Raw genomic sequence first — 18,184 nt, 5'->3', positions numbered from 1 at the left:
GTGGGGGAAACCGTTTAAAATCTCTTCCCTGTCCGGGAGACCCGACCTTTTCCCGGTCGGGTCTCCGTTGTCGTTGGGGCCTAGCACCGTGGAGCGGCCTCCAACCTGAACGACCCGGGGGCTCGGGAGACTGCGCTGCGGACTACTCACCATCGTGGGGCTGGCCGGCCTCGGAACGTGGGGAGCGGTGGTGACTCGCTGCTGCGACTCGACTCCTGGGGCTCGGAGGCTCCAGCAACGCAGCCGCAGGTCCGGTGGACTGGGACATCGGGAGCTCGCGGGTCCGGGTGGAGAGAGAGACCGCTTCCCGGAGCTCCCGCAACGCGACTTCTCCAGCCCGTGTCGCGGGGTTTGGAACGACCCGGAGCGGGGTCATACATCACCCGGCACGGCTTCATGGCCGTGGGACATTACAGCGCCCGCCGGGGGCTCCAACTTTGTGACTTTTAGACCGGGAGCGGGGCCGTAAATCGCCCGGCACGGCCTAAAATGGCCGTGGGACTTATCATCGCCCGCCTGGGGCTTGGACATCGGGAGAGCAGGGGAGAGAAAAGACTTTTGCCTTCCATCACAGTGGGTTCACTGTGATGGATGTTTGTGTGAACTTAATTGTGTGTATGTCTGTAGGACATTGTTTTTGTTTGTATGGCTGTGGAACAAAATTTCGTTTGAGTCTCACTGGGGCTCAAATGACAATAAATGTGTATTGTACAGGTGGCAGCAGAGGTACAATTTGCTTAAAAATGTGCACAAATACAATTAGGTATGCATCTTTCAACATTTTTGAAAGATACCACACCAAAGGACACATACACAATCCCCTTCCTCAAACCCCAACTTACAATGTTTCTCTATGTTCAATATGCTCAGTAAGATCACATCTTATTCCGATCATTTCTCCTGCTCCTGTGTGGCAGAAGGTGCAGAAGCTAGAACCTACAACAGCTTTTTCCCCTCCATTATCAGGCTTCTGAATGGTCCTTCCATAACCTAGGGCGCTGTTTGATTCACCTCTATCCCACTGAGGACATTGGACTTTGTCTAAGGAATTGAAGAAGAGTTTCGACTTGAAACGTAACCGATTCCTTCTTTCCAGAGATGCTGCCTGTTACTAAATTACTCCAGCCTTTTGTGTCTATCTTTGATGCACTGCAATGCTGACAACTATATTCTGGATCCTTTGCTCTATCGATTGTGCTTGAATTTATTTGTCTGTCTGTCTGTCTGTCTATTGTACATTTGATCTGCTTGGATAAAATGCAAAACAAAGATTTTCACTGTACCCCGATACATTTGACAATAGTAAAGGTGAACCTGAATTCCAAAAAAAAGATCTAATCTTCGCAATGAGTTCTCACAGCAACTGCTTGAGCTCAGGAAATTAATCGATTGACTTCGCTGCAAGACCTCAAAGGCAAATATATCTCTTTTAAAATAATGAGAGCAAGTGCACAGAGCAATCTTGAAGCGATCAAATCCTGCACAACTGGGGCCAAACTTATTTTTGCACTTTATTGGATGGGGAATGAAGTCTTGCTTTTCATTTTGTAAATTAGAGTCAACTTGTTCATCCTGAGCAAATACCCAAGTTAATGTCCAGTCAACATTTTACTCAAGGATGGAGATCTGACCTCAACACCCTTCAATGCAGCGAGCTTTTGATGACAATTATTGGTTCAGCTAATGAAAGATTGAAGCCTCCATTTGAGAAAAATAAAGAGGGCGTACCGGTTCCAACAGTCAGTGCTGGCAAGAGATTAAAAAATTCTATATGGAAATGAATGTTTCAAAAGCAGAGGAACTTTGGTGCTCTTTCCACTCCCACCAGTGTAGGATTAGAATATATTCAAGCAAAACAGGTTTTCTGTACTGAACAGATTAGGTTAAAACAAACAGAAGACTACTATTCTGCAGAGGACTGGAATTTTGGTTTTGTTATTTGCCACTGGAGATTTTAAATAGACATGTTGCAGGGCACCTTGGGCAGAGATTTCCAGATGACAGGAATAATGAAAAATCATGGGAATTTTGAAGTGGAAATAAGGTTGTCTTTTATTGCTATGGGTAAATATTAAATCTATTTTAAAGATCCATTGCAGTCACTACAACATTTGGGTTAATTATATTTAAATTACTAACTGTATTTATTAGCACTTGTGTTAAATGGGAAATTCAATAAGCAAATAGTTGCAGAATTAATTTTCAATTTAATTTCACAGGAATATTCAGGTTAGTATTGTTCTGGCACCTGCTTCAGAACAGCCTTAAATAACTTGTTCATTTAATTTAATTTAATTTAACAGTGAACTTGGGTACTTTAAACAGTAAGCACAAAACAGCAGTAGAACAGGCAAGTGGCAGGGTGTGTGGTTCAAGAGATAGTTTTTCAGAGATTCTCTGAAGCTAGGGATTAAAAAGTGTGTTGAGATTTAGAGAATACTCTTCAGGTAGAGATAAGCATATTAGCTGCGTTTTGACACCCAATGACAATATGACAGTACAAAAAGAAATTACACCAGCTGTGAAGTGAAACTCCATAGATTCTTGCTTATGTAGCTTGCTGGCAACTTGCGGCAGAATAGGTATCAGTAAACAGGAATCTCTGAAGAATCTCGACGTCTCGACCCAAAACGTCACCCACTCCTTCTCTCCAGAGATGCTGCCTGTCCCGCTGAGTTACTCCAGCATTTTGTGTCTAACAGGAATCTTTAACTCCATAAAGGGCAACAGGAAATTAATTTGTGAGGGCCATATATTTTCTACCTCCAATTTGTTGAAGTGGTAACGTTAAACTTTGGTGGTGGTTTCAAGAGATTGTTCAGTAACGCAACAGAAGGGTTTATGGAAATTTGAAATAAAAGGGCATATTAAAAGAAACATGGGTTACTCTGGGTGGTGGTGATGATGGAACTGAGGTACTTGTGTATCAAATGCAAACATCACACAATAAAGATCATATTAATGAACTAGCTCAACTTCATGGTAATGGATTTCTTAAAATTAAACACCTTCTCTGGCATACGCAGTCAAAACATTATGGATAGGCTTTTGTTTTCACTGCCAGCACAAAATCTGACAGGAAAGATCACATCATCCAGTCGATATTCTACCAAAATCAATGAAGAGAAAATCAGATTGACTCTAAGGGCTAGCAATATAATACTCCGATAACTACCCACCAAAGACAAAAATCTATACCATGGGCTTTATGAGGAGATGTAAACACTAGGAAAGTAGGTCAGATGTATCTGGAATAAAGCTCAAAAGGCTTCTTGGTACAGTAATTGTACATGTTGGGAAAATAACATGATCATAACAGCAATTATGAACCCTCCGTAAAATAGAGGAGTCTGTCCTCACCTTCTCCATCATGGTCCGGTTTGGCTCAGCCACCAAGCACGACATCCGGAGGCTGCAGCGAATTGTTCGATCAGCTGAGAAGGTTATTGGTTGCAACCCCCCCCCCCCCCCCCCCCCCATTGACAAACTGTATACTGCAAGGGCCAGGAAGCGAGCGGGTAAGATCATCTCTGACCCCTTTCACTCTGGCCACAAACTCTGGAAGGCGACTCCGGATTGTCAAATCCACCACAACCAGACATAAAAACAGCTTTTTTTCACGGGCAGTAGCTTTACTTAATAACCAAAAGACTGTAGCCTTGTTTTGCTCTAGTATTTTATTTCATTCGCATGTGTTCATAATGTTTTATTCTTAATGTTTTATGTTTTATTCTTAATGGTTTACTGTATGTTGTGTTGTTACTTGTGAGCGGAGCAACAAGGCAAATTCCTTGTATGTGTACATACTTGGCCAATAAACATATTAATTAATTCATAAAATATCTTACAGCTCAACCACCGATTTTCCGGCAAATGATGGCCCAGACAAAATTATGAGAGTGCACTTGAAATTCCCTCCAAAGGTCCCACTGAAAATGGGACGGTGCCTATGCCTGTGAGGTGGCTGATCAGGACCTCATCAGGACTTCCGTGGCCGATCGGCGGGTCGACTTTGCCCTCTGCGGCCCGGCCTCTAGATCTCCGGCCCGGCCCGAACCAGCTGATCCATTCCCATTGCCAACTTTCCAAGGCAAACTTCTGCAAGTCAATATCTCTGCTCCTCGACGGCTTAGGTAGACCAGTCCAATACCGTTGCACTCCTCTGAGAGGGCATGATCTCTGTTGGTCCGGCAACCAAGGATGCCGGAAAATCGGTGGTGGACCTGTACTATATATACACCACAAAGTAAAAAGAAGACAGGAACCAACAATCATGCAAGTTAAAAAATGCAACTCAAAGCTTCATGAAATTCATGTCAAGGATTTAGCAAGCCCTAGGATTTCTGAGAACTCAAGTGAAAGATTGTAGTGCTTAATGAAATGCAGATGGGGACAGCATGCATGGACTGGGGGCAAGTGGAGCCAGCTAACAGCCAGATGGACTAAAGTCGGGAGAGCAGTTAAAAATATTACAAATTCACATTTGTTTGAGCCAAGAAGAAAGGAACATTGAATACATTGAATGAAGGAGCAAGTTGATACACAAAAAAATGTAACATTGTACAGACCATCCTAATGATACTTGAATAACGGAAACTTGTACTGCAGAGAAGATAAAGTAATTCTGTAGGGGGCTGATGAATCTCTGGCATCCGACTGGGCTTAAAAAGAACCATCTGCACCCCTACAGATTTGGATGCAGAAGTGGAGGGTGTATCAGCAATTACTGGGGTAAGACCAGGACAAATGCCACATTCATTATTTGCATGCCAAGAATGCCCAATATTTCCGATAATTAATGGGATTGCAGTTGCATGTCAAAACAAAAAAAATGTACTGCTTGTCATTCACCAGATGGCTTTTGAGAATCTTTTAGATTAATCTGCAGAAATGATGTTGATGTAGTTACTGCAAATGTAGAAAGAATGAGTCAATTTCCCAGCAGTCAAATAAACCAGGTAATAGAAACATCTGTTACACACCAATAGGAGTTAGTTACCAATAGATCAGCGTTAAAAAAATAAATTAGCCAGCAGGAGCCAGGAGACATCAATCAGGCATCTAGACAGTTATGGATACTTCATGTTGGAAAGCCTATTGTTCATCTGCTGGGGCAGGCAGCGGTGTGTTGACAGCTCTGTCAGCCTGTACAGATTCTCCAAAAGGAGCCAATTCTTATAAGATGAAAACATTGATCGTGTTTTGACAAACACAAAGTGTTTGCAAGTGAAATTGTGTGAAGAAAAAAGATAATGGAGAACTGTGCGGTAATTGTATTCAACAAAGCCAACAGATCTCACTAAAAGAGATTCACAGAACATGACACTGCACCTAGGAAAGGAGACATCTTTGACACCACTCCCCCCCCCCCCCCCCCCCTCAAAATAAAATCACTTGGGGTTACAGTGATGGATTTTCTGTTTTATGGTTACAGAAAATTGTAATTGCATTATAAATTCATGAAATCATACCTGGTCATTTCGTCATCACCCACGACTTTAGTAATTGGGGAGTATCTGCCTGGCGATGATGGAGGAAGAGACTGTTTGTATTCTGTACTTCCTACATAGGTGGGTGGTGCAATATGGTTTTCCAACTGTGAGTAGGCTAGAAGAATAGAAAAAAAGTATGCATTGGTAGCACAATCCTATTTTCCAACATTTTGCTAAAATATTCTGTAAGTGAAAGCCACATCACAGAAATTATCAATTAAAATAAATCTTGACAATTCGTCATTTTCAGTTGCTTTTGCTACAATCTATGTTAAAACTACTTGGTGATCCATTTCATCAGTTTGAACATAGTGCGTTTAGTAATTTAGATCTTTACCATTTCTCCCTCAAATTGTTCCACATCATGATATATTAGGTTCAGAATTATGAATTGTAGAATGATTAAAATAGGTTCTTGCCCAATAGAAAGAAGCATTAGAAAACTGCTGGTATATATGCCAACAGAAGCAGACTTCATATGGTCACTGTGAGTGTGTTGTTATTTCCCAGCAACATGAGGCACAGAGCCACAAGAAATGGACAAAAAGATGCATTAAATGGGAAAATAGACTATATTATTCAAAAACGAGGTTGCATATATTCTACCCAAATGTCTCTCCCAGATGCGATAAATGTTTGTTTCAAAACGCCAATATAACACATTCATTTGTAGGATGTACAAAGTTGAATAAATTTTGGAGCGATATATTTGATATATTTACAAAGCTCTTCAAGTTAAGAATAGAACCTAATACGGAATGGATTATATTTGGAATAATAGTAGAAGATATCAATTTAAATAAAGACCAAAAAGTATTCTTTAATATGGGTTAATAATTGGAAAGAAATTGATACTTAAATTTTGGAAAAATACAGCAATACAAACTATTAAATTGTGGATTAGGAATATGATGGACATAGCACACCTTGAAGAAATGAGACTCCGACTAATAGATAAATATGACCAATTCTTAAGGAGTTGGTCCCCTTTCATCGACTTTTTGGAATCATGTGATGCAGCGGTGCCGTAAAGATGACTGATTCCAGGTCAGGTCGTGGATAGATTTACATCTCCGAACAAAGACTTGAAAATTTCTTTTTTAAGGGTCTTTTTCTCCTATTTCTACTCTCTATTTTTTCTTTTCTTATATACACACTTCACATTTTTCTATTTTCTACTATCTATTCTTCTTCTTTATCTTCTCTCTATTTTTTTCTGTTTTTTTTTACTTCCTTTTCAAAAACATAAAACTAGAGGTTGTACATAGAATGTATTACGTTATGACATAGTTGGCACCTAAAATTAGGTACCACTGTATTGTTTTGTACTGTATTAACTTCTAATAAAATGAAAAAAAAAAATGAAAAAAAAGGGAAAATAAAATATTTCAATGATCAGTTAGTCACTATACATGAAATATGCTTCATTTTGCAACTTCTTCAATGTTAAAGGAGTGGGGGGTAGTGAAGAACATAAAACAGAATTGTACATCACAGGAACAGGCCCTTCAGCCCATCATGTCTGTGCCCAACATGTCACCAAATTAAGCTAATCTCTTCTGCCTGCACATGATCCATATCTTTCCATCCACTGCAAATCATGTGCCTAAAAGCCTCTAAAATGACATTATGATGTGCACTTCCAGCACCATCCAAGCCAGCTCGTCCAAACACCTACCAATTTTGTATTAACAAAACATGTCCTGCACATTTCATTTGAACTTTGCCTGTCTCACTTTACAGCTCTGCCCTGTAATATTGGACATTTCCACCCAGACGAAAAAGGATTAAGATCCTATCTATGCCTCTCACAATTTAATAAAGTTCCGTCAGGTCACCCCTCAGCTTCTGATGCCCCAGAGAAAACAATCCAAGTTTATCCAACCTCTCCTTACAGCTAACATCTTGCAATCCAGGCAACATCCCTGCAAACCTCTTCTGCACCTTCTCCAAAGCATACATATACTTCCTGTATTGAGGCAACTAGAACTACACAAAAGGGAAGTCGTCAGCTGCACATTTACATTATTGACTGCCTAGAATTGACCACTCCATCTTTTGACCTGCAACTTCCTTTAGTTAAGAGGGTTAACTTCTTCAACCCTATTACCAACTTAATTACACCATTTGTTTTTCCTGAATCGTATAAAATCACAGGGCTAATCAATCCAAGTGGCTTTATATATGGCAATGAATAATTGCAATTTACAACACGACTCAACATATGACGCAGAGCCATTACTTTCTACAGGGATTTCACATTACACTGAAGAAGACAAATTCTTTTTCCCAACATGACCTGCAATGTGTGCAACAACTAAACGATTTTTTTTAAATTATATGACCACTGATTCAAATCAAAGGACCATGATTATTCATTGCCATATGAAATGATTTTGGAAATTAGTCAGTTCGGAGGCAATTTGGGACAGAGCTTGTCAGTGAAACACCTGCCCTGTGAACGAATATGTATTTGACCAAAAGCTTTTATGAATTTGAGGAATCATAGCCTAGAAAACCAACGGATCCTCAGAATGCAAGAGCATAATGGCTATTGTTCTTTTTTAATTTAATCTGTTTTGTTTATTCTGCTGTCTGATTAGCACATTGTAATATTGCAAAATTCAACCTGTAAGAGTTCAGGAATGAGGGGCAGCCTAGAAACATTCATCTCATTGTAAACTAGTCAGTACATTTGGTGCATAAATATTCTAAATGATTCCACACAAAATAAAATTGTAATGATATAATTGTTTAAGGTTCTAAATGATGTCGCTCAAATGCTAAATGTAATCAACAGGGATTTATAAAGCTATACATAGAAATCACCAAAGAGTTCTCATTGGATTAGCATAAAGCCTGATGAAGAACATGATCTTTTAAATTATTATGCAAAGCTAGTTGGTCACTGCATTAATTTAAATATACTTAAAATAAAATGTTACTCAATATAAATTAACAAACCTACTTGTTTTTTTAAAATATTTTCAATTAATTAACCAGGAACTTTACCACAAAAGTCGCTGGCAGATGGGTGAAGCGTGCTGCTGCTACATTGTAGCCTGACTTCAGTTCCATAAAGTAAAAAGTATTGACAACTGTCAACGTGACAGGGCTGAAAAGTCTGTTATTAGATGTAATATATATATCTGTAATCCTTGGTCCCAAGGATTAGAAATATATATATAATATTGTGATCAGAAGCGAAAGATTCAAGTAGAAACTTAATTCAGTGGAATCATCTTTGATCCTTTCAATTTCACTATTATCAACATTGTCCATTTCAGTTTCACCCAGATTATGGAAACTATTAAAAGGGCGGCCCGGTGACGCAGCGGTAAAGTTGCTGCCTTACAGCGTTTGCAGCGCCGGAGACCCGGGTTCGATTCCGACTACGGGTGCTGTCTGTACGGAGTTTGTACATTCTCCCCGTGACCGAGTGGGTTTTCTCCGAGATCGTCGGTTTCCTCCCACACTCCAAAGACGTACAGGTTTGTAGGTAAATTGGCTTGGTAAATGCAAAAATTGTCCCTTGTGTGTTTTGGATAGTGTTAATGTGCAGGGATCGCTGGTCGGCGCGGATGAGCCGGTTTCTGCGCTGTATCTCTAAACCAAACTAATTTATTATTACGCAAAACATGAGTACTGAACATTTTGTAATTCACAAATAAACCAAACAGCCTAAAATCTGGGAACACAAGGCCTTTCTGACTGCAGGCAACTGTTTCCCATCAAGACCCATCAAGATATTAGTTTGATCTGTTTGAAATGAGTGAACTTTTTCATTGAATGTTACATGGCTGTCTGAACAATGGTCGATGATGAAATTCACAATTTACTTAATACATGTTAGTCCAAATTTAAATCTATTTTAAAATCAACAACACTCCCCTTCCCAATGATAATATCAAAGCAAACTCTTGCATTGCAATGTTATCTCTGTTGAGAATTTTATTAACCCTCATCCAATTGCATTTGTTTATTCAAAGCTGATGCACCTTAAATTTCTAAATTCATGTCAATTGTGCACTTGTGTATTCCCAGAACAATATCTTTTGAAAGGCTTACCGATTCCTTCAGATTCAGATTCAGATTCAATTTTAATTGTCATTGTCAGTGTACAGTACAGAGACAACGAAATGCATTTAGCATCTCCCTGGAAGAGCGACATAGCAAATGATTTAAATAAATAATAATAAGTGATAATAAGTGTCCGGGGGGTGGGGGGGTGATTGGCAGTCACCGAGGTACGTTGTTGAGTAGAGTGACAGCCGCCGGGAAGAAGCTGTTCCTGGACCAGTTCATTTTAGGAAGGAAGTAATTTACCATTATTACACTAATATCCTCTTCCAACAAACCCACCTATTTGTTTCACATTATTCATTAATGGAAGCATTTAGCTCTGTATTGAATTGCACTCCATAGTCTAACAATTATTCACTCACATGATTATCTTTTGCGTGCCAGGATGAGGAAAAACATAGAAATGCTTTTGTTTACATTACAAAATGTAATTTTATAAATTTATGATAGCATTTTAACAAATGAGCCGTCTACTGGGTTCAGAAACCTAATGACAGAAAGTGAAGGCTTTCTATTCCCGCTTAGTGCACTCAATTATTTATAATAGCCATCAGTAAATTGAAAAGGTTAATCAACTGTGTAGATGTTCCCAATTTAAAACAATTTTAAGCATTTAAATGCTGCTCCAGAACAACCTACCTGCAAAACTAGGCAGCTACGATCCAGCAAATTGGCTGGTAATGTAACTGCATGCAGGATCAGGACTATTGATCTTGGACTTGAATATGATCAATTAAAAGACATGGATAGGCACATATATATGTACGGAATGGATCATAGGCAGACAGATAAGAGTTAAACTTGGCATCATATTCCGCAAGGACAATGTGGGCCGAAGGGCCTGTTTCTGTACTGTATTACATTCTGAACATGTCCAGGTTTTTGGTGTACGCAATGCCAAAGATACACAACCCTGAATGAATCTTTTAAAACAATCTGGACTTTCGCAGTCACCTTTAATGCTGCAAGCTTTATCTTTGAGATTAATTTTGTTTTGTTTATTTAAATATCCCAGCTTCTCCAATGTGACAAACTCAAAATCAATAGGTCAACCTTTTGATACTGGTCCAGTAACTTCACTGCAATGGTAAAGAACCCCTCTAAAAAAAAAACCTTGGACGTGGGTAGGTGAGAAGTTTGAAAATTTTCCTACCACGCAATCACATATTCCTTGTTAGCAAAGATCGATAAATCATAATGTGGACCTGTTCTCAGTTTCAGTTTATTGTCACGTGTACCGAGGAACAGTGAAAAGCTTTTGTTGTGTGCTAACCAGTCACCAGAAAGCCAATACATGATTACAATCGATCCATTTACAGTGTATAGACACATGATAAGGTAATAACGTTTAGTGCAAGGTAAAGCCTGCAAAATCCGATCAAGGATAGTCTGAGGGTCACCAAAGAGGTAGATAGCAGTTCAGCACTGCCCGCTGATTGTGGCAAGATGATTCAGTTGCCTGATAACAGCTGAGAGAAACTGTCCCTGAATCTGGAGGCGTGCATTTTCACACTTCTATACCTTTTTCCTGATGAAAGAGGGGAAAAGAGGGAGTGGTCAAGGTGCGACTCGTCTTTGATTATGCTGCTGGCCTTGCTGAGGCAGCGTGAGGTATAAATGGAGTCAATGCATGGTAGGTTGGTTCGGTTCGTTCTCCATGACCCAATTCCAAGAATGATGGGTAGCAATGGTCTGATTAACTCGGTATTTATTGGCAGCAATCGCTGCTGGGAGCTTCTCTGTGCAGAGTACAAAGATGCTCCCTTTGCATATTTCAAAAGTGCATGCACTGTGTAGGACTCTGGCGTTCATATAAATACCATCTGTGTGAAGAGAGGGCAACGCTGAACTGACATTTAAAAACTTTTTTATTAAAGTGTCATATTTGATCTCAGGACCAATTGATCTCAGAACCAATTTGGCTCTCAATTTTCTATCATAGCTATTGACTCTCTGTCTGCATGACAATCGGAAAAGCTAATCAATGTTTTATTGATCCTGCACTCAGCCTTTTATGACCACTAATGGCTTTGCTGCTCACTTCCCACAGACATTGCCAGTGTGTGACTGCTGTTGAGTGCTCTCATCCAACTAGCTGTGTTCATCACCCATCAGTTCACACACACCAAGGAAGCAGTCCATTATGCTTGAATAGATTTTGCCCATTACTTCCTCCTTGACGTTGAACGATAACGTGCTCAATTTGGGGAATGGACAGTAAGAATCGCCTCACCAAGTTAAAAGCATCTTATACAAAACATGGAAAATGAAATTCTTCCTCTCCTACTCTGAAATCCTCTTTTCCCAGTTAAAACATATTATCTGGGATAGTATTCATTTGAATACGACATGGTACAGAAAGGAATATACAAAATGAATACTTTTTTAACTGAAGTATCTACTGCACCACAACAGAAGATTCCACTCTGGTCTTGTGTACAGAACAGCAAACTGGGTCGCAAAGATATTCTAAAGGGACCATCCCTCCCCATTGTAAAAAAAACATGGCAAACTGGCAGTATCTGGCTTCTTCGGAAAAGTTTGTAAGACAGTGCTCCCACCACCCATAGCTTATGGTAGCTTACAGATGACTAACTGACCATTCCATTCTCCCAGCTTTTAATTATACTGCTGGTTGAGACTATAACACTTAACATTAGCATTCCTGCCTGAGGATCGGAATTTTCCACATACACACCGGCATCTAAATATTTTACAGCCCTACAAGAGCTTTCTGAAAGAGCCGTTTATTCATTGTCACTACAGGTGCACAACCTTTTATCCGAAAGCCTTGGGACCAGACACTTTTCGTAATTCAGAATTTGTCGGTCTTCGGAATGGAATTTTTTTAGCGTAGATTTTAATGGCTGGCTCAGTGGTAGAGTGCTCGGCTCATATCCGCAAGGTCGCGAGTTTGCGCCTTGATCCTGGCAGTTACTCGATCGCGAGTTTGAGTCTTCAATGTAGTTTTTTCTTGCAGAATAAATGTTTGTATGAAATGCAGTGTAGGAGAAGTGTACTGACTGTGTGGGCAGAACTTTGGAAGTGATTGCCCACCAGTCTAAAAAGCCGCTGTCTCCCTGTCCCTGGGATAGCAGGGGGCGATCAAACAGCACACTACCCCCCTCCCCCTCCAACTCCAGAGGAATCCGCTCCCCGATGGGCCGCTACAGCGACAAGTGGCAGTTTGCCCACAGCCCGAGCTGCGCCCCCTCATCCGCCACCCCAAGAACAAGACGTACCTTGCACACCATCAGCTTCTGCCCCTACGTGTTCCTCTGGAGTTGGAACGGGGCTGGGCTGGAGTTGCTGCTGGCTGTGGGTCTCTGGGATCTCCGTGCTTGCAGTGGGCCTGGGGGTCGGTGGGCGGCGGTGGGAGCTGTGGAGCCTGTGGACCTACGGACCTACCTCCGTGGAGCTAGCCAGCTTCGGAGCGTGGAGAGTTGCTGCGACCCGACTCCGATGGATGGTGACACCGGGAGCTCGCGGGTCCACGGTGGGAGACTGCTTTGCGGGGCATCGGCAGCGGCGACTTCTCCCGCCCGAATTACGGGGTTGAAAGTGACCTGGAGCGGGGCCTTACAACGCCCGGCGCGGCTGTAAATTGCCGCGGACTTGCTAGCGCCCACCGGGGGCTTTGACCTCGACTTTGGGAGAGGAATGGAGAGCAGGGGAGAGACAAGTCTTTGCCTTCCATCACAGTGAGGAGGAGACTCACTGTGATGGATGTTTATGTGAATTGAATTGTGTTGGTGTGTGTCTTGGTTCTTTTTTTGTATGGCTGCAGGTTATTATTGTATTGTATTGGTGTCCCGTTGGTCCTGACGTCTCCGGCCACCCCCCTGGACTGGAGCTGAAGGGAAGACAGTGCAAAGCCCCCGCGCCGGTGCAATGGGCGGGGAGCTGGAGAGGGGAGGGAAGGGGTCACACACATGGCCGGGAAGCAGAGGGGCGTAGGTGGGGTGAAACTGAAGGGAGCGACAATCTGCACTGTGTATCGTGAGTCTACCGTGGGAACTTTTAAACTCAGCGGGCAGGCAGCAGCATATTGTCAATTATTAACCCTCCCGCGCAATATACCCTCACCTTCTCTTTTATGAATGGGGATTTAGTTCCCCTTTCTTCGAGGACCGAGCGGAGGTTCCGCTGTCACCTCTGCGGGCCGCCCTCGGTGAACGTTTTCAAGGACCTTTCTTCAAGGACCGAAAAAATGTCCGCTATTCGGAGGTTTTCGTTATTTGGATCTTCGGATAAAAGGTTGTGCACCTGTATCTCCAATCTCTTCAAAGTTTTTTTATGTTAAAGTTTTAACCCCCTTTATATTAAAATTCTTATTATAACAGAGACCATCTAACTCATCGTCCATCTTGACTCTAGCAGAGCAAACTTATCAGTACTGTTTCCCCCTCGTCTTACTTTCACATGCCCATTATGCTCCCCGTTTGATTATTTTCCCATTTACCTACACGGAGGACTGATTTACTGCAGCCAATCGTTGGGATGTGGGAAGAAATTGGATCACTGGGTACGTGGAGCAGTGAAGCAGCAACATTAACTACTATGCCACTGTGCCACCTTAATTCCTTGTGAACTGATTTGTGGCTCTCAATTACCAATGGAAACTATACTTTCTGTATTTATCCTATTTTAAATCTCATAATTTAGAATTATTGTCAGATTTCCTTTGAATTGAATTTTCTTTCAAGATCAAATTTACCTTGTTGTAACCTTGAAACTTTGTCGACGCCAGTAATGTGGCGACTGTGTGTGCTGCCTGTATGATGTTACCAGATTGTATACAAATCAAAGAATTTCACTGTACCTAGGTAGGTGTGATTAATAAAGTATCATTGAACTCATTGATCATTGTATTTGCAGAGTAACTCTTTTTCACTTAAATACTTAGAAAGATGATATTCCAACCAATGATTCGTGTAATGACATGCTTCTTAGCAAACAACCTTCTCACCGAGTACAATAGTAAGGCTACTATGTATTTGATTTTTAAAATTTGCTGAAGTTTTGGGTACAAACTTAGATATTTCTACATCCATACTTCTTACATTTCTGCTTATTTTTCTTCCAAATATAGTAGCACCCATTTTTGTATTCTAATTTTCATCAGACCTGTCTGTTCAAACTACAAATCGCATCTAATATGTTCATAGCCCTCAGAGATAGTTACTTAATCCGATCATTGTAAATTTTCAATATTGCATCCAAGTTCAAACTCACTTACAGCTCGCTTGGCATGCAGGATATCTTCCCAGGAATAAGAGCATTAATGGAATCAATGCTAAAAGGAGTTATAAATATGATTGACAGTAGTGTTGTACCAGTTGCTTGGTGCCAATTTCTGCCCTCTTTGCTTCAGGGATCTGGTGTGAATTCCTCTACTAGCAGTCTTGCAACACTTAAGGGCCTGTCCCACTTCGCGTACGGGCCACGCGGGGTCGTTCCCACTTCGAAGCGCGGAGGCGTATGGAGTTGTGCCTCCAAAAATCCCGCACTGTCCGAAAATTTTGCGCACCAAATTTCACCCGCCAAGTTGGCCCGCAGGAGCATTGGGGGCGTCCGCAGCGTCTTGACGGCGTACGCAGCGTCTTGACACCTAGCGCGTGGCGTTGCGCGATGACGTCACCGCCCGGCGTGGCGTTGTGTGATGACGTCACCGCCCGACGCCCAAATTCATTCGGCCTGCCTCCTGCCCAGCTGATTGGTAAGTATGACGCAAATTACGTCACGCGCGTATTTAGCGCGAACTCCGCTTCCGTTTGGTCGCGCCAAACACATGCAATCGCATGCAAGTGGGACAGGCCCTTTACTTGCCCATGGCTCAGCATGGAGAAGCTGCATCTGATGACTGGTGGTGTGTAGGTTGAGGCAGGTGGCGAGCCTACTCTGTACTGTGATGTGGAGCTCAGGGATGCCCCCTGACTGGTACCTCGAGTGCAGGCAATTGCTGGAAGCAGCAGCAGTTGTTCCACATGGTGGCAGAGTATCCAAACCTTATGGTCTTTCATCAATTCATGTCAGATGTGATGGAGCTGCTGTTTCTCCTTTCTTCATCTGCATAGATCTCTCCAGCCAAGAGCTTTTTCTATGGTGACAAGCTCAATGGCCAGTCATACTGGGAGGGAAGGGAGAGTGGACGCTGGCACGAATTGGTTGCCGCTGCTCTCTCTTCACACTGTGTTTTTGATTTTCTGTTTTTGGATTGAATTCTGTTTTTAATTTGTGTCATTGTGATGTCTTTAATTACTTGTTTTACTCCGATTATTTGTTTTTATTCCGATTACTATGTAAGGTGTCCTTGAGATTTTGTATGAAAGGCGCCCATTAAATATAAAATTTATTATTATTATTATTATACTGTTGAGATTATTACCATAGAAAAACCTTCAACCCAGGAGAGAAGTATACAGGGGCTGTCCCACTGTGGCAACCTAATTGGCGAGTTTAGGAGAGTTTTTTAAAATGTCATGTCGAAGACCTCCTTCGACTATGTTGAAGATTATCTATGACTACCTTAGACTACCCTCGATTACCTACGAATAACATGATGACCTACTTCGACTAAACCTATGAGTAAAAAATCATTGTTTTTTTCCGTGGCGACCTTTTTTTACTTACGGGCATTTTACAGCATGTTGAAAAATACGCCGCGACCTAGCCGAGGCCTCGAATACCCGAGGACTACTCTCGAGCATGAAGGATAGTTACAAAGATCTCCTAGGACCTCGTGTCGACCATGCTGTGAGTGAGTCGAGGGAAAACTCTTCTAAACTCGCCAATTAGGTCGCCGCAGTGGGACAGCCCCTTAACTAAACACAGAGGAGGAGACAGCAGCTTCCATCACATTCAACAGGTGGTGATGAGGGAGATGGTAGGAGACTGTCAGAGTCAGGCAGTCTGTCAACACATGGGCTAGGCATTGTGACTTTGCAGCAAACCCTTGGGCTCACATACTATATGCATGGTTACAAGCTCCCAGGTTCCCAGCCTAGCAGCTCACAACAACCGGGAAGACAGGGTTTGGTGCCAGCTTCCCTGTCTAGCAATGAGATAATCTATCTATCTATCTATATTACTAAAAGTCTGATCTTGACCACTTCCTGTTGTTCTGTATATTGATTTTAGAAAAAACGCTGCCACTTACGGCTGTGATTTTTGGCCATCTTACTCAGAGTCCCCCTCCACTGTGCAGGACAAGAAATGTTTTCCCATCGATGAAAAATAAAAGTTATTAGTGTTTAAAAAATGATGAGATTCTTTCTCCTGAAGGCCACGCCCCTTCCGGAGGGACTATAAAACCCGGAAGTGTTGAGTGCCTCAGTCAGTCTCTGCAAGATGGGGGAGCGAGAGGGTCACATCTCTCAGTCTGACCTGTGAATAACACTGAACACATGTCTACTAAACTGTGAGTGGTTTTACTGACCTGTCAGTGCCCTTAATGTGGTTTGAAAATATAGTTTGACAATGCTAAAGCTGTGTATCTTTTGTTTGGAAATGCTAAACCTGTGTTGCCTTTGGTTTGGAAATGCTAAAGTTGCCTTGCCTAATTAAAGTTGCCTTGCCAAATTAAAGTTACCTTGCCTTCTATATAATTAAAAGTCTAATCTTGACCACTTCCTGTTTGCGTTTTATATTGATTTTAGAAAAAACGCTACCACGTACGACTGTGATTTTTGGCAATCTTACTCAGAGTCCCCCTCCGCTCATCAGGTGCCGAGGTTTTTCCCCATCGATGAAAAATAAAAGTCATTTGTGTTAAAAAAATGTTGAGATTCTCAATCCTGTCAATCACGCCATGAAGGCCACGCCCCTTCTGGGGATGAGGGACTATAAAACCCAGAAGTGTGGGCGTGGCAAGATGGAGGAGGGAGAGGTCACGACTCGCTGTCTTTAGTGGCCTTGCACCCTGCTTGAAATGGTATGAAACTGCACTTGAATTTGGTGGCCTTGCACCCTGCTTGAAACGGAATTTCAAGGAATAGCCGTGAGTCAACTGCCAGCCCACCAGCCGTGAGTAAGTGAGCTGCCAGCACAACATGCTTGAGGCGCTAGCCCAATAATCCATTCGGCCCACAATGTCCATACTAGCCATCTGGAAACCAGTCCCTCCAGCCAACAACACCCATACTAGTGCTCCAGAAAGCCCCCCTCCCCACTGGCCACCAATATTAGAATTGGTGGAGAGGTGGAATATTGCATTGGGGGACCAGCCCTCCCATGTGATGCTGGGACCCAACGGGTCCCACTTCGTCTGGTGTTTTATTAAAAGTGTGGGGTTACATACATGCAAACATTTAGTCTGGAGGGCCAAGTGTGTAATAATAAATCAGCACTCAGAAAATGTTAAATGGTTTACTTACAATGTGAATTTACAATGTTTGAGGTCTACCTGTTAAACAATGGCCAGATAAGTATTATACATTTAAATTCTGTTATGAGTTGTGCATGCCATTGTTTGTTATCATCTTTGTTATGTGTAAGATACTCGCAGAGTGTCCCTCATGAAGGACTTGGCAGTTTATGATCCTGCAACAAATTTAAGATTGTGTGTAACCTGCAGAAATTTGCAGCTGATAATGCTCCCATATGTTTGC

At 41.9% G+C, this 18,184-nt stretch overlaps 1 protein-coding gene across 18 annotated transcripts in view; it reads right to left on the bottom strand.

Annotated features, from left to right (window-relative positions):
- Nucleotides 1-18,184, bottom strand: part of dlg1 (discs large MAGUK scaffold protein 1) — a 356,942-nt gene that overhangs the window by 88,664 nt on the left and 250,094 nt on the right. For all 18 annotated transcript variants that reach the window (XM_033032030.1, XM_033032037.1, XM_033032028.1 and 15 more), the window contains one exon: nucleotides 5,472-5,607. In XM_033032030.1, coding sequence (XP_032887921.1) covers nucleotides 5,472-5,607 — 136 coding nt within the window. The remainder of the gene's footprint in view (nucleotides 1-5,471; nucleotides 5,608-18,184) is intronic.

This window comes from Amblyraja radiata, chromosome 13, assembly GCF_010909765.2.
Source record: "Amblyraja radiata isolate CabotCenter1 chromosome 13, sAmbRad1.1.pri, whole genome shotgun sequence".
Taxonomy (NCBI): domain Eukaryota; kingdom Metazoa; phylum Chordata; class Chondrichthyes; order Rajiformes; family Rajidae; genus Amblyraja; species Amblyraja radiata.
Note: the sequence above shows the minus strand (reverse complement) of the source record. Positions and strands in the feature narration are given on the sequence as shown.